Below are 23,755 nucleotides of genomic sequence, written 5' to 3'. Positions count from 1 at the left end.
ATCGTCGCCGCCACAAGGAAGCTTCGGGGATGAGTTGGGCGTCTGTCTCCCTAGAGCAGAAGCAGGAGAGGGGCGCCCGTTTCCTAGGCTTCCCTCATCAGGCCTAGACTGTTCTGGGGAACCCTCTGGCCAGGAGGTTGCTTCGTCCAGGGGCCCCCTTGGTAGCGGGCCTGCTGCAGCCTGGGGACCCTCGGCCTCTGGCTCTCGGTGGCTGAGGGCCCGCCTTCCCCCTGGCACCTGCGACCCAGCACCGGCTGGGCTGTGGTGCCGGCTGAGCTGGACCACACCATGGAGGGCAGGGTGGGAGCTCTCCTGGGGCTCACAGACACCTTCTCCTGCCCCCAACCCCTGCCCGGTCTTCCTGAACCCCCTCCTGCTCACCTGGAGCCTCTGACCCGGCCTCGTGTCCATTGCCCCGTCCTGACCTGTGCCCATGTTTTGGACACCTGTTGGAGAGCGTGGGACACTCGTCTTTCCTGTGCGCTGTGGGCCAGGGCAGGGACGGGGGTTGGTGGCGGGGGGTGGGGGCCGGCGTGGGAATGCTGTAGCTTAGCTGGCTCCTGTGGGACCTGGGCACAGGCAGCTCTGCAGGGGTGCTTCCCTGGACAGGGCTTGGCTCCATCTGTCCCTTCACTGAGCAGTCTAGAAGCTTCCAGATGTGGCCCCCTCTTTCAGGCTGAAATGGCAGAACCCACTGGCTGTACCTAGTTGGACTGGGATGCTAGTTTCATCGGGGGGCGTCTGACCTCTGGGGCAGTCCTGGGTGGCTACCATGCCCTTCCTGCTTGCTTGCCCAGTCTCAGCAATGCAGACTCAGAGGGCCATGCTGGATGCAGCCAGGCTGGTCACACACCTCAGCCGCTAATGTGCTCTCTGTGGGTCACTATTGCTTGGTGCTCAGTATGTTCTGGGCTCAGTATTTTCTCCCATAGGGACACCTCTGTCAGAGCTGTTGCTTGTCAGACTCAGAAACCAGACCAAATGGTCTGGGAGACCCATTACTGTAAAGGTCCCCACAACCCAAGGGAGCACCTGTGGCATGGGCTGGCATGCAGACATTGGATATGTGTAGAGGGATTTGATGTGGGGGCCTTGAGCTCCAGTTTTATTTTGCTCTTTGGGTGACAGCGGTTTATACTGGGAGTGATGCCAAGCCTGGTGGTCTGAGAGCTATGTTGTACCATTGCTGAATCCACAGCTCCTGCACGAACCACCTTGCTTTACCCAGTTGTGCTGCTCAGCCCTCGGGCAGTGTGAGGAGGGGACAGAGGGCCAGTGTGGAAAGGCCATGCTCAGAGCTTCATGGCAGCTCTATTTTTATTTTGGGCCACATCTGGCTGTGCTCAGGGGTTACTCCTGGCTCTACATTCGCTCCTGGCACGCTGTGGGGGACCACATAGAATGCTGGGGATTCTGAACCCAGTTCAGCGCTTTGCAAGACAAACACTCTCCAAGTTGTGCTATTGCTCCAGTCCCATTGGTGGCAGCTCTCCTAGGCTTAAGGACAATGTTGACCCTCTGCAGATTTGGGCAGGACTGTGCACTGGCTCTCCCTCCTAGCACCTCACGCTACAGCACAGCCTGTGGCATGGTTTCTGTATCATGGGCACCCAAGTCCCATGTCCCCTTGGTCATTCATACCCATGGTTTGGCCCCAATTTCATGTCTGGGAGGCAGGAACAGCTGATGGCCTCCTGGGCCAAGGGATGGTGGTGGGTGTGCCAAGGTCCCTGGTTCAGCCGCTTTGTCATATACTTGTAAAAAAATCTATAAAGCTCTCAGGACAATGGAAGCAGAACTTTATTCCTTTTGGCTAGGGAATGGGTGGGGGGATAGGGCCCCCCCAGCTTTCACCCCTACAACCAAAGAAGACATCTGCTCGCCTCTCTCCTTTGCCCTATGGAGGCAGGTGAGCGCAGCACGGGGCAGGGGCGGCTGCAGTGATGGGTCGGTCAGCTGGCCGGGACTCCAGGGCAGAGGATGAGGGGGTTGCGAGGGGGCGCGGGGGCGCTGCTCATTCCAGGGGCTCAGGGCACCAGCACACGGTAAGGACTTCCGGGGATGTGCTGGTCACCCCACTTGACCACTAGTGTGTACTCGCCCTTGTCCTTGAGCAGGTAGGACACACTGTAGAGCCGGCTGCCCATGTGCTTCACCAGTATCTCCTCGCAGGGCGTTCGAGGGCCGTGTACCCCCACCAGCAGCATGTTGTTCCCTGGGGGACAAAGAGCTTCAATTGCTGCTCTGGTTCCCACCCAGCCTCACTCTGCTCCACTCCTTTACCCACCTGCTTTGCTGCAATCCACTGTGAAGCTGCTTTTCTGTCCCACATACGCCTTGCTCAGCCCCAGGCCCTTGGCCAGCACCTTGCTAGCATCGGCTCCACCTGCTGGGAGCCCATGCTGCGGGATGCTGGCTAATTTATTCAGGGAGTCCACAAACACAGATGAGGTTTCATGCAGGCTGTGGTTGCTGACGAGGCGGGGGCCTGCAGGGCAAGCGAGAAGCTGAGTAGAGCACAGATGGTATGGCAGGCACATCGGGCACAGGACCAAGACTCACCTGTGACCTTGGCCTTGAAGGGGCTGCCCCCAATGTGGTAGGGGCCACCGTACTTGATGGAGATGAGGTAGCTGCCTGGGGCCATGGGGGTGTAGGTAACACGGTAGCCCTCGGGGCACTCTTGGCAATCCATCTTCACTTTGGAGGGCCCGTCAATGGTTACTGACAGGGCACCGGCACCAGCATTACTTGTGTTCACGATAAACTCACAGGGGTTCCCTAAGACACAAGAAGGTGGACTGAGCAGCAGTCCTTGCAGAGCCTTGTCACCTTGTCATAGCTAAGTACTAACCTGTGATGCCACCTTCCAGGCCTGCTCCATAGGCTGAAACCAGGCCTGGGTCCCCTCCATGTCCAGGCTCCCCAACTCGGATCTTGAAGGGGCTTCCAGGGATGTGGGTGCCATTGAACTTGACATCAATCAGGTAGACACCATTCTCCCGTGGGATAAAGCGCACAGCATATTTATCTAAGGGGCAGAGGGAACCCTGTAAGTCAGGGTCTTGCCTCATTTGGGACTTGAGTGGCAGTACTTGCCCACCCCATCTACATGGCCTGTTCTGCCTCCACTGAGCCCCACCGCCCACAGCAGACCAGCACCTAAGTGGTCTGTAGCCCCAGTGGATGCTATCAGGGACTGAGATGCCAGATCCTGCCTGTCTGTCTCCTTCAAGAGCAGGGAGACTCAGCACCTGGGGCTGCCAGCTCCCCTACCCAGAGCAATATTGATTCTCAGAACCAGAGTCCCCAGTGGGAAGGGGTTCCCTGGCAGCAGCATAAATCCCTTTTGTAGCCTCAGCTGTTGCCTGCCAGCTGGCCAGCCCTGCCTCTCACCTTGGTCAATCTCTGTGACATAGCACTCCTCCAGGGCTCCTGAGGGGCTGTGCACCTTGGCATCGATCACCCCCTTGGCCCCATTCAGGCTGACTGCAAAAGAGGCTGGCTGGTTGACCTTTAGCCCTGACTCCTGGAAGCACAGCAAATGTGGTTAGACGAAGGCTATGTGGGGTGTGGGACAGGAGCAGGGCCCCACAAGCCAGAGGCCTGCAGGGTGGCACTTACCCATTTGGCGTCCAACTTGGTTTAAAGAGGGAGAGCCATGGATCTGAGGCACAGGGAAGCTCTAGGCCCTGCCCCACACCCCCGCAACAGGAAGGGAGGGCAGCACCCAGCCCTGGCAGGCTGTCCCTCTTTAAACCTCAGGCCAGTGCTCAAGGGGCACAGGCTTCTGTTCAAAGCCTTTAGACCTGAGACACGAGAAAAACTCAACGCGGTGGGCAGGGCTGCTTCCTGCCAAGCCCCTGCGTGGGCTGTACCCGGCCCGAGCAGAGGCCATGGCCTGAGCAGAGTTGCATAGAGCATACTCGGGACATGGTGGCTCTGGTCGTGCCGGGTCCAGAAGCCCTGTGGGTGGTTTCTCTCAGTGCCTCACCTGAAGACTAGAAACAGTAAGGCGGCGGGCGTCGCCAGACGGAGAGGCCACAGGCACCACGAATGGGCTGTCAGGAATATGCTCCTCATTGAACTTGATGGAGACCTCATAGTCACCTGCACAGAGCACAAAGCCATGTGGAAAGGCCTGACTGATCAGTATCCAAGACTGCCTTCCACCCCTGGCTGCAGTGGCCCTGAGATGTCCACATTGAAACCCTGTAGGTAACAGAGTCTCTATACCTGGCTCCTGGACCACATAGGCCACACCGCAAGAGCCATCCTTGCGATCTTCAAAGGAAATCTCGGCCTTGCTGGGCCCCTCGACTGCGATGGCCAGGCCGCCAGCCCCAGCTTCACGGGTCCAGATGCTGAATTCAGCTGTGAGACGAGGAGTGAACATAAGAGATGAGGGTAATGTCCTGAGCGCCTCAGTGCCCCCACTGATTAAGTATGTCCTGCTGGGGGAAGGGAAACCAGCCTACCTGGCACTCCAGCTTCAGCTCTCTCTAGGCCAGGACCCCCAGCACGGACCTTATGGGCGCCCCCTTCTCCCAGGGGCCCCACGGTGAACTGGAAGGGGCTCCCAGGCACGTGCTGGCCCTTGTACTTGACGCTGACTGTGTGCATGCCCATCTCAGCAGGCACGAAGCGGATACAGTAGGTATGGTTCTCCCCTTCCACAATCTCTGCCTCGTGGGTTTTGCCTGATGGGCTTGTCACCTGGGCCATCATGTCCTGGATGCTAATTTCTGTAGGGAGAGAGTGTGGTAAGCAGGAGACCCAGAACTCAGCTTTTGCTTGGGCCACTCAGGCACTCCCCCATGGTCCTACCCGGGATCTTTAGGCTGAGGTCACAATGACTGCCAACATTGGCCACAGAAGGAGCTCTGCGCCTGCGTGTGATACTCTCCTTCACACGTCCCTCACCAGTCACCTTCACAGAGAATGGGCTGCCTGTGGAAAGGAAGCATAGGCCCAGCCACTAGTGACCCTCTGCAGGTGGGCCCAGGCTGTAGCCACAAGGGGCTAAGCCAGGTGTCCCACTCACCGGGCACATGCTGGTCAGCAAACTTGATATTAATGATGTAGTTTCCAGGCTCTGTGGGGCAGTAGGTGACCCTGCATGTACCATCCTCCAGGTCCTCTGTGTTGATGTCCACCTTGCTAGGGCCCTCAATGGATAGACTTAATCCACCATAGCCTGCAAAGGGAGAGCTCTGAGCTGGGGTACCATGGATGTAGGTCTCTGTTGAATGGGCCAGCCCCCCTGCCTACCTGCATCACGGGTGTCAATGATAAACTCAGCGGGCTCAAAGGTATGGCCTTCATGCAAGCCCTGGCCCGATACCCGCACACGACTGGCATCCCCAATCTCGGACTGGTTGATCACCACGGGGATGGGGCTACTTGCCACATGCTGGCCATTCTTCTTCACATGTACCAGGTGTTCCCCAGTCTCTTTGGGCACGAAGGAGATTCCTGGGCACAAGGGCAGGGTCAGCTAATGAAGGGACTCCCACCCCTTTCCTCCCCAAATACCTTATCCCCACCTCTTACCTACGTGGCCATTGCGCAGCCGCTTTAGCAGGCACGGCTCCTCCCGACCTGATGGTGGTACCACAGTGGCCGTGAGCAGGCTGAGGTCTGTCTCAGAGATGTTGATGGGGATGTCCGCTGCAGAACCCACCTTCAGGTGGGACATGCGCATTGAGTCGTCCCCTGTGCAGGTGGGAGCAGTGCTGAGTGAGTGTTGAGGCAGCCCCCACCTGCTCCCAGGCCTGTGGTGCCCGGCGCCTGGCCCACCTGTGACCCGGGCTGTGAAGGGGCTTCCCGGGATGTGCTGCTCATTGTACTTGACCAGGATGCTATAATCTCCAGGCAGTACCGGTAGGTAGGAGACACTGCATGTGCCATCCTGGTTGTCAGTGCAACTAATCTCTGCTTTCGATGGGCCTTCAATAGCCAGAGACAATCCCCCTAGAGAGAATAGTAGGTCAGAGGGAGCAGCAGCCCCAGAGGTAAGCAAGGACCTGAGGCAAGGGGAGTTCCTGGAGTCAAGCACCTAGCTGAAAGCCACTCACCTTCTCCTGCATCTTTGGTGTTGACAGTGAAGATGGCAGGCTTGTTCACAACCCCATGTGTGAGTCCAGGCCCATAGGCTGTGACGTGACCACAGTTGACATAATCCACATAAAACTGCAGGGGGCTTCCTGCAGTTGGAAGAGAAGTGGTGACAGGGTGCCCTGGTGTGCCCTTAGGGTCTCCCCACCCCAGAGATGTGGTTCACCTGGAATGTGCATGTTGTCGTATCGGATATCCATCTCGTGCAGGCCGGCCTCACTGGGAGCATAGCGCACAGTCACGGTGCCATCCTTGTTGTCAGTGATGGCAGGTTGTGCCACCTTGCCTGAGGGCATCCGCACCTCCCCTATAGGGCAACAACCATGCAGGGTTAAGGGCAGCCTGGTAACAGCCCTGGCCCCTGTGCCCTGTTCCTACCAGTCATTACTCACCAGTGATCTCACCCTTCTTTATGGTAAAGGGGATAACAAGGTCGAAGGGTCGCAGGCTGGTCACATCTAGTCCATTGACTCCTACAAGGGGCCTTTCTGGGGCCTGTAGGGGACACAAGGCCCTAATGAGGGGCGCAGAAACTGGGTACTCTAAACATGTGGCAGAACAAGGCCTCACAGCATCCTTGTAGGCCCACTCTCAAGGTCCCCTGGGGGCTAGCCAAGGGGAGCCAGGCCATACCCAGGTCTGCTGGCCACCCTGAGCGTAGGTATATGGTGAAGCCAGCTGCTGAGGCCGCAGTGCAGGCTGTGTTGTGGGCTGGTCTCCAGCCAGAGCCTGTGGAACAAGGAACAAGAACAGAAAATTCCTGAGGAGGCCCCAAGGAATTGGCCCCACCTACAGCCCTTGGTCCCTAACTGCTCCTCACCGTCACTTGGAAGGGGCTGTTGGGCACATGCTCGCCCCCAAAGCGCACACAGATGACATATTTGCCTGGCTGGGGTGCTGTGTAGAAGATGTCAAACGTGCCATCGTCGTTCTCCACCACATCCACATCCACCTCTGAGCCATCAGGTGTGCAGACAGTGCAAGTCACCTTGCCTTTGCCCGCTGCCTTGGCATCCACAGTGATCACTGTCTCTTCCCCAATCTGTATGGTGGGGCCAATGCCAGCACCTGGGGGCAGGACAGGTCCCCAAAAGGGGTGCAATGTGTGAGCTGGGGGTCATACCATGCCAGGCTTTTTGTTGCCGCCACTTGGCAGCTGGCATTCCCAAGCTGGGCCAGTGAGTCATTTCTCAGAAGGCAGGAAAGGTTCCCCTGAGCCCCCCGAACCCAGGAATTAAGTCTGGGGCCCCTACTGGATGGCACCTGGTGTCTGAAAGAATGAAGGGCAAGAGTGGGTCTGTGTGCCACTGCCGCCTCCCTGCTTGCCCAGCACCAGTGCTCAGGCTGTGCCCAGAGCTCCTTGTTCCCTGTGGCCTGGCCCCAGTGCTGAGTGCAGGCGTGCTGAGGTGAGCTCCTGCTGCAGCGTGGGGCTTGTGACACTTGCCTCCCACCCCCAGGCCTGAAGAGCAAACTGGAGTTTCCTGACAACTGAGAACACTCGCTTGCCAGCCAGCGGCTGGCTGTGAGGGGTCAGTGCGGTCTGGTGCAGGCAGGGAGTAGGGAATGGAGAGGCAGAGGGTTAGCATGGAGCAGCTCAGCACAACAGGCAGGGCAGTGCCCAGGGAGGGCAGTGGGGGCCCAAGCACAGCAGTGAGTTGCAAGGGCCCATAGCAGAGCAACCTCTAGGGCCCCAGAGTGCTGGAGGAAAGGGGAGGGACAGTGACGTTATGGCCTGCACTCAGCCACAGAGGCTCAGGCAGGGGCTGTGAGGCTAGCAGCCAGTGCTTCTTGCAGTCCAGGCCCCATCAGGGAAGCAGCTAGGAGCTCCAAATCCACTTAAGCATGAGCTCCAGTAGCACCCATCCAACCCTAGCTCGAGCTCAGACAGTGGCCAGGGGATCTGTGCTGATTGCTACCTGGCCTGCACACCTCACCTAAGTCCCCCAGGTTGGTCCCATTAATTGGCTAGGGGCTCAGGACTCCAGTTTGGTAAACCCCAACTCTAAGCCAGCAACCCTACACTACTCCATCACTGAAGCCCACACATAAAAAAATTGGCTTGTTCCAGGCTGTCTGCTAGCTGGCCCCAAAGCTGAATGCTTGGCCTTCTATTTTGCTCTCGTGGACAGACACTCCCTGAGCTAAGGTCTGTCCTGGCCCTGGTCCCCAAGGCCTGTCATCTCAGCCCTCCCAAGTTCTTAAGCCTCAGGCCCCACCCCCCTCAGTAGCTGTCATCTGGCTGGGTCTGGCTCCCCCCACACCAGATCAGGGGGGCCCTGTGAATAACGTCACTGCCGGGGGAAGGGGATGGGAAGGAGGCGAGGAGGGTGGCCCATAACCAAGGGCACTTTGGGGCTCTGAGACCACGCCAGGTCCTGCCATGCTGGCCACCCAAGCAGCCAGCCCACCCACTCATGCAGTCTATGCCTCCCCCATCGGGCTGGGATGCAGCAGCCCCAGGGAGATGGGGATGGGGGGTTCTGTGGATCTAGCCAGGGCTGGGTACTCCCACTAGTCAGGGGAGACCCCTTGTCCACTTGGCTCACACAGGAGCCCTTGCAACAGAAGAAGCAAGAAGAAAGGGCTGGCTGCCTGGCCTCAGATCCCCAGATCCCAAAGGCCCCATTGAGGTGTGTCTCAGGACACACCCCACCCCAAAGCTCTCAGCTGCAACCCCACTTCTCAGGAAACACTGAGGCCCAGAGGAGTGGGGCTAGAGCACACATGCTCAGCTCGAGGCCTCCCTAGGCCTGACCATTCAGCCTCCCCTAGGTCCCTGTCCCGAGCTGCAGCTGGAGCGGCCTGGGAGGCAGCACCAAGGCGGGGGAGGGGTAGCTACCCCCTGCGCAGGAGGGGCATTGGGAGTGGCCCCAGCAAGCAGCTTACCTAGCCCGTGACCTCCGATTGACACTGAGGTGAGAGGGCAGAGAGCAAGGAGAAAGGTCAGGTGAGTACCTCGGGGGGCGGCCCCCACTCCCACTCGCCACACCAAGCTGTGAGCCCTAGCACACAGGCATGCCTCAGCCCACCACGGTGCCACCACCAGCCACTTACCTGTCACTGTGCACTTGCTGGCATCCCCGGTGGGCACAGCACGTACGCGGTACGGGGAGAAGGGGATCTCGTCACCACCATACTTGACCAGGATGGTGTAGCGGCCTGTCACATCAGGCACGTAGGCCACAGTATAGGTGCCATCGTGGTTGTCCTGGATGTGGGTCTTCTTGGGCTTGCCTTCTGGGTCCTGCAGCCATATCCAGGAGGTGATCAGCCACTGCCCTGCTGATGGGCACCGTGGAGACCACATCCGGTACTGCTCATCCTCTGCTTCTCCCTAACCCTGAACTCAGCCCCATCTTGAATTCAGGATAAGGAAAAGCAGAGGCCTGGACTGGCTCTCACCGTGATCTGAACAGCAAGCAGGCCCTCCCCAGCATCCTTGGCATCGATGGTAAACTCCACAGGCAGACTGGCAGGCACACCGCTGGTATTCAATCCAGGGCCACTGGCCTTCACTTTGCTGGCATCGTGAGTAGGCAGCACTTTGACCTTGAAGGGGCTAACAGGCTGGGCTGTGAGTGGCCTCCAGACACTCCAGACACTATTCTTGCCCCACCCCAGGCAGGGCCCCCCCTTACCTTCTGGGCACCTCCTCGTCCCCGTACAGCACTGAGATACTGTAAGGCCCTTCCCGGCTAGGCACATACTTGACAGTTTGGGTGCCATCAGCGTTGTCCACCACATCCACTGGCTCCACCAGACCTGGCCCCGACCCAGAGCCAGAGCCTCAGTTAGTCCCCAGGCCCCTCCCTCTGTGCTCCCCACCTCCAGATACTCCCTCGCAGCCTTTGCTTTGATGGCCCCCAACCTGGCCTCTCCATGTGCACATCCCACAACTCTCACTCACCTTTGGGCCCCTGCACTTTGACCTGGAGTGGGGCCACACCAGCTTTGCTCGTGTCCACCTGGAAAGACTGAGGGAGGTTGGCACGAACCACACCTGGGCTCAGGCCAGGCCCGGAGCACTTAACTTTGGTGGCATCCGTCATGTCATGCACAGGGACCTTGAAAGGACTGCCTGGGGAAAGGGCAGAAGGGCAGCAGTTGGGTGCAAGTGCCTGGAGATGAGCAGGGGCCGCAGGTATGACTTGTCCAGCGGGCACCCTCACCTGGCACTTGGTGGCCACCATAGGTGATGTTCAGGCTGTACGTGCCGGCCTCATAAGGGATGTACTCAACCAAGCAGCTGCCATCCTTGTTATCCATGCATGACATCTTGGCCTCGGATGGGCCCTCCACCGCCAGGCCCAGGCCTCCAGTGCCGGCGCCCCTGGTCCAAGCAGACAGCCAGTGACTTGGGTTCCCAGGACTCATGCTGCACTGCCAGCCCCTGGGAGCCCACTCACCTGGTCTCCACAGTGAACTTGTTGGGCTTGTTGGTGGTGCCACTCTGGATGCCCGGCCCATGTACCCGCACGCGGGAGGGGTCACAGCCCTCAGTGACAGGTACGTGGAAGGGGCTGCTGGGCACAGGACTGCCATCATAGGTGACATCCACAGAGTGAAGACCTGGGGAAGGGCAGCAATGGTGAGGGGTGCCCATGGCCTGGACCCCAAAACCCACAGTGACAGCACGTACCCTCTTCATACGGCGTATACTCTACTTTGTATGTGCCATCCCCATGGTCCTGCACGAAGGTCTCGGTCAGGCTGCCCGAGGGGTTGGCCACACGGGCCTTGACATGGGGGCCTCCAGTCTGCGTGAGGGCCCGGGCATCTACACTGAACTCTGTGGTGGCCTCTCGAAAGACACCTGCAGGGCAGCATGGGAGGAAGCATGGGGCTCCAGAGCACTCAGATGCCCACAGCCCCCATCTCACAGAGGGGCCTCTCACCTTGGCTCTCTATCCCAGGACCATAGCACTGGACACCTGACGTATCCACAGCAGGCTCCACTTGCAGCTTGCTGGGGAAGTTGGGCACAGGCTGGCCGCCGTACTTGATGGTGACTGTGTAGGCGCCAGGGCAGAGCGGGATGTAGGTGATGGTGTGTGTGCCGTCGCCGTGGTCCTGAATGTGCACCTCGGCGGGCAGCCCCGCTTCTGAGCAGATCTCAATGGTCAACTCGGCACTGCCGGCGCTGGAGCAGTCCACGTGGAACTGGCCTGCTTCGCCAGCGGTGGCCCGCTCCAGCCCTGGGCCCGAGCACTTGACCTTGGAGGCATCAAAGCAGGGAAGCACGTGGGCCTTGAATGGGGAGCCAGGGATGTGGGTGTCAGCAAAAAGAAGGTTGATGCTGTACTCCCCCGGCTCGGTGGGTACATAGGACACAGAGCATGTCCCGTCCCCGTTGTCCACGCACTCGAGCTGGGCCTCGCAGGGGCCCTCCACCGTCACGCCCAGGCCACCTGTGCCGGCCCCCTTGGTGTCGATGGTGAAGCGGGCTGGGGAGCCTGCACTGCCCCCCTGCAGCCCTGGCCCATAGGCCTTCACCTGAGGGAGGAGGGGCACATCAGGCCAGGCCCCGCCCTACCTCCTGCCCTAACTGACCTTCCAGCTACCTCCTCTCATGCGGGCTCCCCTCCCCACCGCACAGGGGCAGGCACAAGGTGGCCTGGGCTGGGCCATGAATGAAGACAAAAATGAGAAAGAGCATAGCAAATCTGAAGTGGGGGCCCCTGAACCCAGGTTACCTTGTTTGGCTTGGTGGGGGCCACAGCTTCCACTGGGAAAGGGCTGCCAGGCACTGGCACGCCATCGTAGGTCACCTCCACCTCGTATGGCCCCTCCTCTCGGGGCACAAAGCGGACCACGCTGTTGTCGGCGCCCAAGCCGGGCTCCACCTTACAGGGGACAGCAGCGCCGGAGGGGCCCACGACCTTGGAGGCCACTTTGCCTTGGCCCCCTGCACCCTTCGACTTGACTGTGAATTCCTGGTCTTTGCCCACATCCACTTCTGTGAAGACAATGGAAGAACCATGACAAGCCAAAGTAACAGGTAGTCCTGGTTGCCCCCAACCTGGCCATGGGCCCCTACTTACTCTCTCCCAGGCCGGACACCTTGATCTTGCTGAGGTCCAAGCTTGGGGACACCCCCACTGAGAAGGGGCTCTTGGGGATAGGGTCTCCTCCATAGGTGATGCTGACACCCACTGGGCCCTGGAGAATTCCAAGGGTATGGGTAGTCAGAGTGATGCCCTATAGGGAGACCAAGGGCTGGGGGGCAGCCTGAGGGCTCCAGGGACTCACCTGCTGCACAGGTGTGTACTTGACTGTGTAGGTGTTGTCATGGTTGTCAATGACATCCACATCCTTCACTGAATCCCCCTTACTCAGCCCTGAAAACTGGACATCCAGCTTGCCTTTGCCAGCACTCTTGGCATTAACCGTGAAGTGAGTGGGCTTGCCCAGCTCAACCCCTGTGGAGACAGGATGGTGTCAGGGTCCCTGGTGCCAAGCTCCACAAAGGCCTTCTGACCTGTCCAAAGGTCCCATACTCACCGGTGCGATTGAGGCCAGGACCCTCGGCTTTCACCTTGCTGGCATCATGTGATGGCTCCACCTTGACCCGGATGGGACTAGTGGGTGTGGCCTGCAGGAAGAGGGGCACAGGGCTCAGAGGAAAGCTGGCTGAATCCTGAGTGGGGGATCAGGGTTGCAGGTGGCAGCACCCACCTGGTCAGCAAAGAGGACCATGATGGTGTAGCTGCCTGCCCCACGTGGTGTGTACTTGACGGTGAAGGTGTCGTTATCATTGCGGATGATGTCGAAGTCAATGTCAGCCTCAGCAGGGCCCACAACACCAGGGGCACATTTGATGCCAATGCTGACATCACCTGTACAGGACAGGGAGCAGAGGTTGGGGGTCTAGTGGGGTACTCCCATCTGGCCCATGCACCCCAAAATGCGCCTTACCCTGGCCAGCCTCTGTGCAGTCGACAGTGAAGTAGGTCGGCTCATGTGCCTTAAGCCCTGTCTTAGCCACTCCTGGACCATACACCTTGACTTTATTGGGGTGGCTACCAGCTCCCACATTCACCTGCAGGGCAGAGAATAAATGCAGGTGTGATCCAGCTGGGAGGTGGGAGGAGTGGGGAATCTTAGGGTGCATCTGTTAACTTTTCAACTGTTATTTGCTTTGGGGGTCATACCCAGAAGCTTTACTTAGCTTACTCCTGGCTGTGTTCAAGAATCAACCCCAGAGAAACTTGGGGACGCTATGGACTATCAGGGATGGAATTCAGGTTGGTCATATGCAAGTCAAAAGATTCTTCCTTGCTGGCGTGATAGCACAGTGGTAAGGCGCCTTGCACACAGCCAACACAGAAGGGACCACAGTTTGAATCCTGACATCCCATATGGTCCCCTGAGCCTTCCAGGAGTGACTTCTGAATACAGAGCCAGGAGTAACCCCTGTGTGCTGCCGGGTGTGACCCCCCAAAAAAGGGTGTCTTTCTTGCTGGATTACTACCCTGGCCCCAATTTGTTTCAGTTTCAGAGCCAACTCTCAGCAGTACTTGGGGACCACATGGGACTGGGAGTGGGTCCTTTTCAGATAAGGAACCAAAAAGTGGCTGCCCTGCTGCCACCACCCATGGTCAAGGATTTCTTTCTTGAACTCCAAAGGTCAGCCCCTCAAAGGCTCATAGCCCAACTTTATTTATCCATCTGTATTTTTTGTTTTGGGAACCACACCCAGCTGTGCTGAAGACTATGATGAGCTCAGGGATCACTCCTGGTGGGGCTGGGGGCAGTATGTGGTACCCGAGATTGGAACCTGTATCCTGCCTGCTATGCTATCAGTCCAGGCCCTGGCACCCCAGTTTAGAGCAGAACTGTTCATCATGGCCTGGGCACAGACCACTCTGCTATTACTAGTCCAGTGGCAGGCAAGGAACATATCTGACTCCAAAGCCAAAGTGTGGCTGAAGGTGGAGAGTGGGCAGAGTGAGAGCTGTGCTTGTAGGGTGCAGGTGGAAGAGCTCTGCACACTGCCTGGCTTTGATGCCATCTCAGGGACACTTACCCGGAAGGGGCTGTTGGGGATGCTCACGCCCCCCCAAGACACCATGGCCGTGTGCTTCACTGGTTTCCTGGGCACATAGGAGCAGCTATATGTGCCGTTGCCATTGTCCTTGATAGACGTCTCCACGGGGCAGCCCTCATTGTCCTAGAAAGCAGCTGAGGTCAGTGTCAACTCATCCCAGCCCTCACCCTTCACCCCCCATGATACTCACCTGCACTTGAACCCGCAGAGGTGCCTTCCCACCAAGCTTGGCATCTACTGTGAATTCGGCCGGCCTGTTGACCGCCACGCCTGTCTTCTCCAGCCCAGGCCCTCTGGCCTTCACCTGTAGGGGGGGCCTTCACACCTCAAGGCCTGAGCAAGACACCCTGCTAGGCCCAGCCCCTGCTCATCCGGCCCAGTTGCACACCGTACCCTGTCTGGGTGGAAGTCGGGGGGTGCATCACGGATGTCAGCCATGAACGGGCTGAGGCGGATGTCCTCGCTATTACACAGCACGTGCACTGCATACTCGCCTGGCTCCTGAGGCCAGTAGCGTACGTCACAAGAGCCGTCACCTTTGTCATCACACTCTATCTTGGCTTGTGATGGGCCCTCCACGGAGAAGCCTGATGACAACCACCAGCTCAGTCAGCCATCCAGGATGGGGAGGAGGCCCCCTCCCTTGGCCAGGCACCCCTATATGAACACCCACTCACCCAGTGTGCCCACATCATCCCCAATGGCCTCCACCACGAAGTCCGCTGACTTGCCCACCACGCCGCCTTCCAGCCCCGGGCCCCAGGCGCGCACCTTCTGATTACCACACTCAGTGCCCACCTTCACCTCGAAGGGGCTGCGATAGGAACAAGGAGAGGCAATGTTGAGGGGACTACTCTGAGGGGAACCCAGGTGGGCACCCCACATAGGTCAGGCTGCTTGAGCTGGGGCCTTACCTACGTCCAATGTTCTGGCCACCCCACATGATGGTGACAATGTAGGTGCCAGGGGACGTGGGGTAGTACTCGAAGCCATACACACCATCTCCCAGGTCTTTCTGCTTCACGCGCTCCTCACCCTCTGCAGAGAAGGGAGAAGGGAGTGTCCCACAGGTGGACCCAGCAGCACCACACAGGCTGCCCACCCCCTGGGCCAGCCCCAGTTTACTCACTGGGTCCCTTGACAGTGACCTTCAGCTCCCCGCTGCCAGCGCCCTTGGTATACACCTTGAAGTCAGCTGTCTCCTTTACCCGCACACCCTTGGGCTGCAGGCCCCGGCCCACGGCTCGGCAGGCACTTGGGTTACAGGCTGCGGGCAGAACATGGCTGAGTATGGATGCCCATGCCAGGTCCCCCTGCCCACCATCCCCCAGGGTACAGCCCTGAGAACCAAGGAACACACAGGAAGGGAGAGCCCCCCAACCCAACAGAAGGCAGATTAGAGTACCGTAGGCCTGTGGGCAGAGCAGACAGCAGCAGGGCTCCAGACAGCCAGAGTGAGTCCTCCAGAGGTGAAAGCACGGGGAGAGGCGAGAGGAGAGGGGAGAGAGCACCCCGACAGTGGAAGCAGGGACCCGGGCTGCAGCGCCCGTCTACCTTGGCCCACGGTGACTGTGTAGGGGCTGCGCGGGATGGGCACGCCAGCAAAGGTGACGTACACCGTGTGTGTGCCCTCCATGCTCGGTTGGTAGCTGCAGCGGTATGTGCTGTCGCCACGGGCTTCCAGCTGAGGCTCAACCGTGCCCTTATTGCCGGTGGGGTCCTGGATCACCACCTCCACCTCACCGGTGCCAGCTCCTGCCACGAGATGTCCTACCCTGAGCTCCCAGAGCCTCTGCAGCTGGATAGGACCCTGGTGCTCCCCCGACCCACTCACCTGCAGTGAAGATCTCAAAGTAGGTGGTCTTGTTGGCAATGTTGCCACTGGGCTCCAGGCCAGGGCCCTGTGCAGTCACTTTGCTGGCATCACCCTGAGACTTGTCCACATAGACCTCAAAGGGGCTCTTGGCAATGTGCTGGCCTGCGAAGAGCACGGTGACCTGCACCCCAGAAGGAGGGACACTTGGTGACAAGGGTCAGGCCCTGGGCCAGTTCCCATCTCCCTTGGGTTGATATCTCACCTTGTGAGTCCCTGTCACCTCGGGAACATACCAGACGGAGAAGGTCCGGTTCTTGTCATTGTTGGCTGTCACCTTGGCCTATAGGGGGTGGTGGGAGCCATAAGCCATAAGCCATAAGCCTGGGTGGCAGCACCCAGGCCCGCTACTGAGTTACCTACCTCCTCTTGGTGTCCAGCTGGGTCCTCCACATACACCAGCACCTCCCCCTGGCCAGCACTTCTGGTCTCCACTGTGAACTCTGCCCGCTTTTTCACCATATTGCCAGTGGGCTCGATGCCTGTGGGGTGCCAGGACCTGTCAGCACTGCACCCCTACTCCTAGGTACCAGTCAGGCCTCCTGAGCTGGGTGTGGTGGCAGCAGGACAGGTCCAGGCCTGTCCCCCAGAATGTTCTGTTGGCTTCTGCTGAGGCTCAGCACAAACTTGGACCCCAGTTATAATGACTTGGTTGTGTCTGGACCAGCAGAACTTATCAATGAGCACCTCTGAAGGCAACTCGCCAGACCTTCCAGCATGGAGGGGACTCGCATGCAGAGGGTGGCTGGTCTCCCTCACCTGGCCCGTAGGCACGAGCTTTCTTCGGGTTCAGTTTGGGGCGCAGGGGAGCTCCTGGCTTGAGCTTGGCCTTGGGGAACTGGGACAGGTACGTCATGACCGAGTGCTCATCCACGTTGGGGTCGACAATCTCCTCAGGGGTGATGACCTAGGCCCATGAAGGACACTGCTCAGCTGGTGCCCTGGGAAGCATCCCCTCCTCGGGCTGGGAGGCTGGCAGTGACCTACCTGTGGGATACCTAGCCAGTCGTCAGCTTGCTGCATGGCTTCACGGGCATTATTCACAGGCTTGCTGGCATCCCAGGAGTCCCAGTCAGGACACAGACCTGCAGACAGGGAAGCTGTGAACCAGGGCTCCTGGGACCCTCAGCAAGCCATCCCCTCCCTCTCTGTCCCCACAACCCTCACCAGGGGCACAGCTATCAACCAGGGCGCCTAGAGCCCTGCCGCTCTGCCAGTCCCGGCTGAAGTTGGTGATGGGCAGCTGTGGCAGTTTGTTCTGTATCCAGCCCAGCAACCTCTGCTTTGGGGTCTGCTTCTTGGCCTCTTCATCCTCCTCCTCATCCCACATGGGCATGGAGATGGAGTAGTGCAGGATCAGAGTCCAGATGAGGCCTAGGATCAGCTTCAGGTTCCCATCCACGATAGCCTTGCTGTCTGTGAGGGAACAGGGTCAGCAGTGGGTGGGCTGGGAGATTCAGAGACAGATTACAACTATCGGGATTAAAAGTGACTCATACACAATGAGTGGTCAGTGCTTAGGTGGGGGACCCAGAAAACAGTGAGGCAGAGTCAGGCTACAGAAGGAGTCGGACCTCCCCAACCTTCCCAATGATGATGTGACTCGGCCAGTAGGCGGGATGAAGCCTATCAGGGTCTCAGGGAAGCCAGGCAGGGCAGGGCTGGAAAGGGGCTGGGTGCATGCGGAAGAGGAAGGCCCGCAGTATGCCACTTAAGCAAAAACACTGGATACCCATATGGGGGTACAAGGCAGGGGAAGTGGAGGCGTTGGGCAAGGCCCCTTTGGGTGGAGACTGTGGGCCCCACCCACCCCCACTTCCTCAGTGTCCCCCAACTCCCTGGAGCACCAAGTTGGTGCATCAAGTTGGCAGAGGTGGGTAGGGTGGGTCATTCAAAGGAAGAGGGCAGGGGGGATAGCCTTGACTCAGGCCTTGGGGACTGCCTGCCTGGAATAAGATAATGAAAGGCCAGTCACCCACTCAGTTCAGAGGTTGAGGTTGGGTTCCTGAGCCTTGGCAGCCCCAGAACCAGCCATCCAACACCAACTGGGCTCACCGCAGGGGAAGTGGTTAGGGCAGGCCCTGGCGCCCCTCTGTGGGCCACACCCAGGGTGCCCTATGGGGCTGGGCTGCAACTGCCATCTAGGGGGCCCATGTCTCATTCTCTCACTGATCTGGAGTACTGAGTCAGTTGGGGGGCTCCAAAGACCCCCCACCCGTCAACTGCTGAGTCCTGCCCCATGGCCTGGAACTGTGCCCAGCCTGGAGTACCCAGTGTGGAAAGGGGCTTCATGCTGGGGCAAGTGGAAGTTTGGAAGACCCAGGGCAGGGGATGGGCTGGAGTGTCCCACTCCAGAGTTCTGGGTCCAGGATGGTAGCCCTGGAGAGGGAAGAACAGCAGGGAGAGGGAAGGACCCAGGGGTTGAGACACAGCCCGGTGGGGTGGCCCCGCCCCAGCCCACCCCCTTTCCCCAGTCCACGGCCAGCCCCTTCCCTCCCCTAATCACTGCTGCTTTCCAACATTTTTTTGCCTTATATGGCAAAGCTCTGGGAAGTAGGCCTGGTTGAGCTAGCTCACAAGAGGAGGAGGAGGGAGGAGACCCTCCCCCAGATAGCTGGGGTGTGGCTCACCTCCCCACATCCGGTTGCCCCCCCAGACTTAGATGACTCAGCTAGGCTAGACAGAGGCTTGGAGTGGGGGTGGGTCATAGCCTGGACCAGGCACCAGAAGACTTCCAGAGCAGCTGCCCAGTGGGCGCGTGGTGCAAGGCTTGATCCCTGGCTTGGTCTGCTTGATGTGGACCATGCCAGGGCTCAAGGTCCCAGAGCCCAGCCATTCGCTTTGGAGGCAAAGGAGCATCTACTCTTTTGTCCCAATGCTGACTGTGCCCTTAGTGGTCCCCATCTGGAGGAGAACCTGAGATACTGCTGCCGCCAATCAGTGCCAGCCTCACCAGCATGGTGACATGGACACTTGGATGGTATAGTGCCCGGTACATGCTGGAGAGACTCCACCCTGCTGGAGCCCCAGAGCAGCAGGTCCACGTGTGGGAGGGAGGTGGTGGCCAAGTTCATTCCAACCAGTGTTTCACAGCCTACTGCTGGCGGGGGCTGTCTATGACTCCGAAAAGGGGTATATCAACTGGGGAATTTCTGAACTGGGGTAGGAGTCATCTTCCGTGCCAGAAAAATAAAATAGCACCCTTGGGGCTGGAGTGATAGTCAGGGGGGGGCGCGAGCATTTTCCTTGAACGAAGCCAACCAGAGTCTGAGCTCCAGCACCAAATATGGTCCCAGGAACCCAGCAGGAGTGAGCCCTGAGTGCAGAAACCCTGAGCAGAGCCGGGTGTGACCAAAAAAATAAAGAAAAAGAGTAGGAAAGAAAAGAAAGAAAGAAGCAAAAGGATAAACGAAAGAAAGAAAAGAAAGCTAAAGGATAAACGGAAAGCCATGGACAATGGGTCCTGCCCGCCTAGCCTGGAGACAGGCAAGCCAAGTGTTCTGAGGGTCTGGAGCGCTCTTAAAACTGCGGCAGGGGGCGGGGATCCGGGCCTCCCTCTCTGCAGGGCCTGGGCGTCGGGCGCCGAGCCAGAGCCTGGATAGTGTCCGTCCCCTCCCCCCAGACCCTCTCCCACCGCAGCGCAGGGGCAGGGGGCGCGGCCGGCGGAGGATGTGAGCTCAGACTGGGCGCGGGCCAGCCGGGCGCGGCGGGCGGGGGCGCATAGCGGTCCACACGCTCGACCCGCTGACACGCGCCTTTGTTCTCGAGGCCACTGCGGGATCGGGCCGCCTAGGGAGTTGAGTTTGGGGACCGACTAGTAGATTTGGGCCGAGGCAGTACCCCCACCGTGGTCCTCCCAGCCCCTCGGGGTGGCCCCTGCCCTTACCAATGGATACGAGCTTGATGCTCTCCCGGTCCAGGAACTCAAGCGCCACCGACACGTTTTCCAGCTGCATCTGGCGGAAGGTGGGCCTCTGGTTGTGTTTGCGGTGCATCTTCTTTTGGCTGAGCACCTCGAGCAGTGCGATGAGCCGCAGCCCATCGCTGAGGTCTGTCTGCAGGTTGGCGATGCGCTTGCTCACGCACTTGAGGTGCTCGTTGCACCAGCGCGTGAAGGTGTTCTGCTGGATCTTCTTCCACGGCGCGTCCTCCGCCAGGTCCTTCTCGGTAGCCGGCATCTCGGCGTCTCGCGTCTCGGTGCTCGGAGCCGCGCCCGCCGCGCTCTGGCCCGCCCGGGAGTGGGAGCTACTCATTTTGAGGCGCGAGGAACCGAGGGGCGGTGCTGGAGCCGAGGCGAGGGGACGGCCTTTTTAATTAAAGTCGCAGGCACCTAGGCACGCGAGGGATGAAGCAGACAGCGGCGGTTGAGCTGCAGGGAGAGCGCGAGCCCTTTAAATGCGGGAAGGGGGCGGGGCCAAGGGCGGGGCTCTGGTGGGGTGGAGACGCAGGGTGGAGCTTCTCGGCCCCTCCCCGCCCCTCCCGTTGGAATGCCCCCTGGGGCCACCCCCCAGCCTACTCTTGGACTCGACCCCCGCTCTCCCTGCAGATTGTCGTGGGGCCCTGAATGGGGGGCTGTGATTCGCCCAGTCATCGCGTCGCGCTGCAGCCCGGCAAGACGCACTGCAGCGAAGAAAGACCGAGGCGCGCCTGGTGCTGAACCGCTGGGCGCCTTCCTCCCGCGTGCTCGCCTTACAAGGGACTTTCCTTGCCTAGGGCCTTGCAAGGGATGTCGAAGCTCATGAGCCCCGCCTCAAAGCGTTCCACCCCGTGCCTGACGCCCCCGCAACTCCCCTGCCCTGGCAGCCAGGGCCTGGGCCCCACTCGCCCTCCTGAATAGCAGCGGCAAGAGGCCCGACCCAACCAAGAACCCAGGCCTGGCACTGCCAGGCTCAGCGCTCTGTGTGAGGGAAGCACCTCCCAAGGACCACCCCTAGACTTTCCACACCCCAGGCCCCTTGCCCTGGCCCTGCTGGGCTCCAGAGCCTGCCTCCTGCCTTTCCTCCTTCTCACCCCATCCAGAGGAAATGGGGGCACTGGGCCAGGAGGTTAGTCGCTCTCCAGGAGCAAGCTGCCTTGCAAGGGGCTGAGCATGCCAATGGGCACTGGCAGAGGGCTCTGAGGGTGGCCCAGACAGAGGGAGGGAGCCCAGTGGCCTCAATGCCCCCAGCAGGCCGTCCAGCTGGGACACTGGGCAGCAGAAGGCTCCTTTCGAAACTGCCAGGAGCCCCGTTATGACCCAGGAGGCGGGGTCGTGCACAAGTAGGATAAGGACTTCCAGAGAAGGGTACCCCAGGACAGTCTCCTGTGGCAGGATCCGTCACTATTGAACTTATCTCTGGGCAGTGGAAGCTGGCGTTGGAAATGAACCGATGGGTACATAACTGGGGGCACAAGGAAAGCAAAGCAGGGAAACCAAGGTGGGCACACTGTCCCCGCTGCAGCCCCTACATGGACACCCCTGTCTCATCCAGCTGCTCCCTTCATTCCAACTTCCCCCAGAAGATCACTTTCTGTGCCTTTCTCTGTCCCTCCTGCTCAGTTCCTTGGCAGGGCAACAGGCCACTTGGAGTGGAGCAAGTTAAGGCCAGCGCCAGGGAGCTCATAAGTGGGCACACACACATGCCCAAATATGGCTGCTTCTCGCATGGCCCCAATTTCGGCATTACCCAGATCTGCAGCCCAGTGGGCATCTCCTGTCATGTAGTGCGCTCACCAACGGTCGTGGCAGGGCTCAGCCTCCTGCACAGGCCCCAGTGGCGACCACTTCTACACCCCTGCACGAAACTGTGTTTCCGCGTGTGAGAGTCAGAGTAGGGTAGCAGGGAGCTCTCTAGACAAGCATGCTCTCTGCCAGGCCCCGCTTTCAAGCCAGTTCCCGAGCACGTCTATGGGTGATCGCCTGAGCCCTGGAGAGCAGGGGAAGTGGGCATCGGTTGGGATGGTGTTGACGTTCTTGCCATCCTGCTCTAGGCTGTCCCTTTGTGGGGAAAATGGGGTAGGTGGGGTTCATGGTCCAGTTGGGGAGGAAAAAGCGTCTCTCACCAGCAGATGGCGCCTCAGCATGAAGACCCCACAGCAGGCAGTACGGGGGAGACCAAATCCCTCACTTTCATATTTTCCCTTATTTGGGGATTCTTGGATGTTAGTGACACCCGGTCCCACCCCACCCCCAGCCCTCATGCCCGAGACCAGGCCATCCCATTGGGTGCGTCAGCTGGTCAAAGCACAGTAGGGTGCTATGTAGAGCTTCAGGCTGGTGAGGCAATCCTGGGAGCAGGTGCTACCATCACTTCCTGAGTAAAATGCCCACCTGCTGTGCAGCAGGTGGCTGTCTCTGCCGCCGTTTTGCAGACATGGTGGCATGCATAGGACACTGGGAGCTAAACTGTGCCAGGTCCTGTCAAGAGGGCCCCTGCTGTGTATCTAGCTGCGCCCTTCTAAGGACTCCACTCTTGTGACCTAGGTAGCCAGTGCCCTGGGGCACACTAACCCAGAATCCTGCCAAGTGGTACTCACTCAAAGCTGTGCCCGCACAATGCCCAGTTCTCCAGCGCTTTCATGTCAGTCCTGGTGAAGGTAGCTCATGGGCACCCACAGTGAGCATAGCTCATGTCATGCACCCGGGCCGCCTTTCCCCCAGAGCCCTCCTGGCTACCCCGCTGATTTGCCCACCAGCTTCTCGCGCAGCGCCAGGACTCTCTCTCCCGGTTCCAGGGCACCCTCCACAGCTTCTGAACAGAGCCACGCCCGCTCGCTCCCCGGCCATCTCCACCTGCCTTGCCCACGCAAGTTGTCCACAAGCAACGCGGTGACCGCTGAGCGGCGCTCGCCGAGCCCTCACCTGCCGATGTGCGGGGCCCGCGACCGGGGGGTGGCGCCTGGTTGCAGGGCCCCGCTGCTGTGCCTGCGCAGCCACGCGAATGCGCCCGCAGCCTCCTTCTTGTTAAACGCACCCCCCCCCCAGCGCACCGCCCCACGCCTGGCTCGGCCCGGCCCGACCCGGCGAGGAAAGCCTTAATTGGTAAAACCACGCAGGAGCTGGGGGGCGGGGGCGCCGTGTAGCCAGCGCCTGGACCTCTGGGCGACCCGCCCTTCAGGGATGAGCTCATCACCCCACAGGGCCACCGAAGGCAGGGTGGAGGGCGCGACATGACGCCCCCAGCCCCTTCCACTCAGTAGAGGGCCTTGCTGAGCCAGGTGTGGGCGCCTTTCCCATACCACTGAGCCAGGCAGCAGAAACCTACAGTTCTGGGGAGTACAGGGTCAATGATCCACAGTCTGGAGGTGCACAGCACAGTGCAGAGCCCAGAGACTGTGAATTGGATGGGCGCGGCCACACCCTTGCACTGCCAGGCGTGCCCTCTTCCTCTTCTGTGTGCCCATTTCCTGGTAGCTTCAGATTTAGCTCAAATGTCACTTCCCCAGGCGTGGGTGTCACTTGAAGCCCCTAGAAGTCTCTCATTGCATTCAGCACTCTCACACATTTGGCACCCAGATCTTTCCCTGAGACCAAGGTTGCCCAGAAACTTTCTACTTGCTGGTTCATCTCCTCACCACGGAGGGAAGAGTGGGAAGAAAGAGAAAGAGAAGGGGTTGCTCACCTTGCTCAATGCATTTGAGGCCCCCAGATTTGCACACAAGTCGCCTGCCCCAAGTGCCGCCTTCACCAGTTCTGCTGAACCTGCCCTTCCATCTTGACCCACTGTAGGATGTCCTGG

The 23,755-nt window shown here is 59.5% G+C and overlaps 1 protein-coding gene across 2 annotated transcripts; it reads right to left on the bottom strand.

Moving 5' to 3' along the window:
* Positions 1 to 1,776: 1,776 nt before the first annotated feature.
* Positions 1,777 to 20,386, bottom strand: FLNA (filamin A). Of its 2 annotated transcripts, XM_049767043.1 has the most exons (47): positions 19,924 to 20,386; positions 17,205 to 17,453; positions 17,025 to 17,122; positions 16,797 to 16,944; positions 16,401 to 16,519; positions 16,243 to 16,320; positions 15,999 to 16,161; positions 15,719 to 15,919; positions 15,294 to 15,431; positions 15,079 to 15,202; positions 14,842 to 14,978; positions 14,558 to 14,751; positions 14,355 to 14,468; positions 14,144 to 14,287; positions 13,033 to 13,156; positions 12,793 to 12,953; positions 12,619 to 12,709; positions 12,367 to 12,536; positions 12,159 to 12,276; positions 11,811 to 12,073; positions 11,013 to 11,610; positions 10,757 to 10,930; positions 10,524 to 10,686; positions 10,287 to 10,447; positions 10,025 to 10,195; positions 9,756 to 9,879; positions 9,520 to 9,676; positions 9,172 to 9,361; positions 9,004 to 9,027; positions 6,938 to 7,185; positions 6,751 to 6,846; positions 6,510 to 6,612; positions 6,284 to 6,424; positions 6,078 to 6,206; positions 5,800 to 5,973; positions 5,554 to 5,715; positions 5,272 to 5,475; positions 5,045 to 5,197; positions 4,828 to 4,950; positions 4,479 to 4,745; positions 4,237 to 4,374; positions 3,995 to 4,110; positions 3,397 to 3,529; positions 2,855 to 3,031; positions 2,563 to 2,781; positions 2,288 to 2,488; positions 1,777 to 2,215 (listed from the first exon to the last, which is right to left on the bottom strand). In XM_049767043.1, exons 1-47 carry the CDS (start codon positions 20,288 to 20,290, stop codon positions 2,028 to 2,030), a joined length of 7,935 nt encoding a protein of 2,644 aa, XP_049623000.1. In that variant the 5' UTR covers positions 20,291 to 20,386; the 3' UTR covers positions 1,777 to 2,027. The 2 variants fall into 2 exon arrangements, with proteins under 2 accessions (XP_049623000.1, XP_049623002.1); XM_049767045.1 differs by lacking the exon at positions 9,004 to 9,027.
* Positions 20,387 to 23,755: the final 3,369 nt, after the last annotated feature.

This window comes from Suncus etruscus, chromosome X (assembly GCF_024139225.1).
Source record: "Suncus etruscus isolate mSunEtr1 chromosome X, mSunEtr1.pri.cur, whole genome shotgun sequence".
Lineage (NCBI taxonomy): Eukaryota > Metazoa > Chordata > Mammalia > Eulipotyphla > Soricidae > Suncus > Suncus etruscus.
This window is presented reverse-complemented; position numbering and strand designations above follow the sequence as displayed.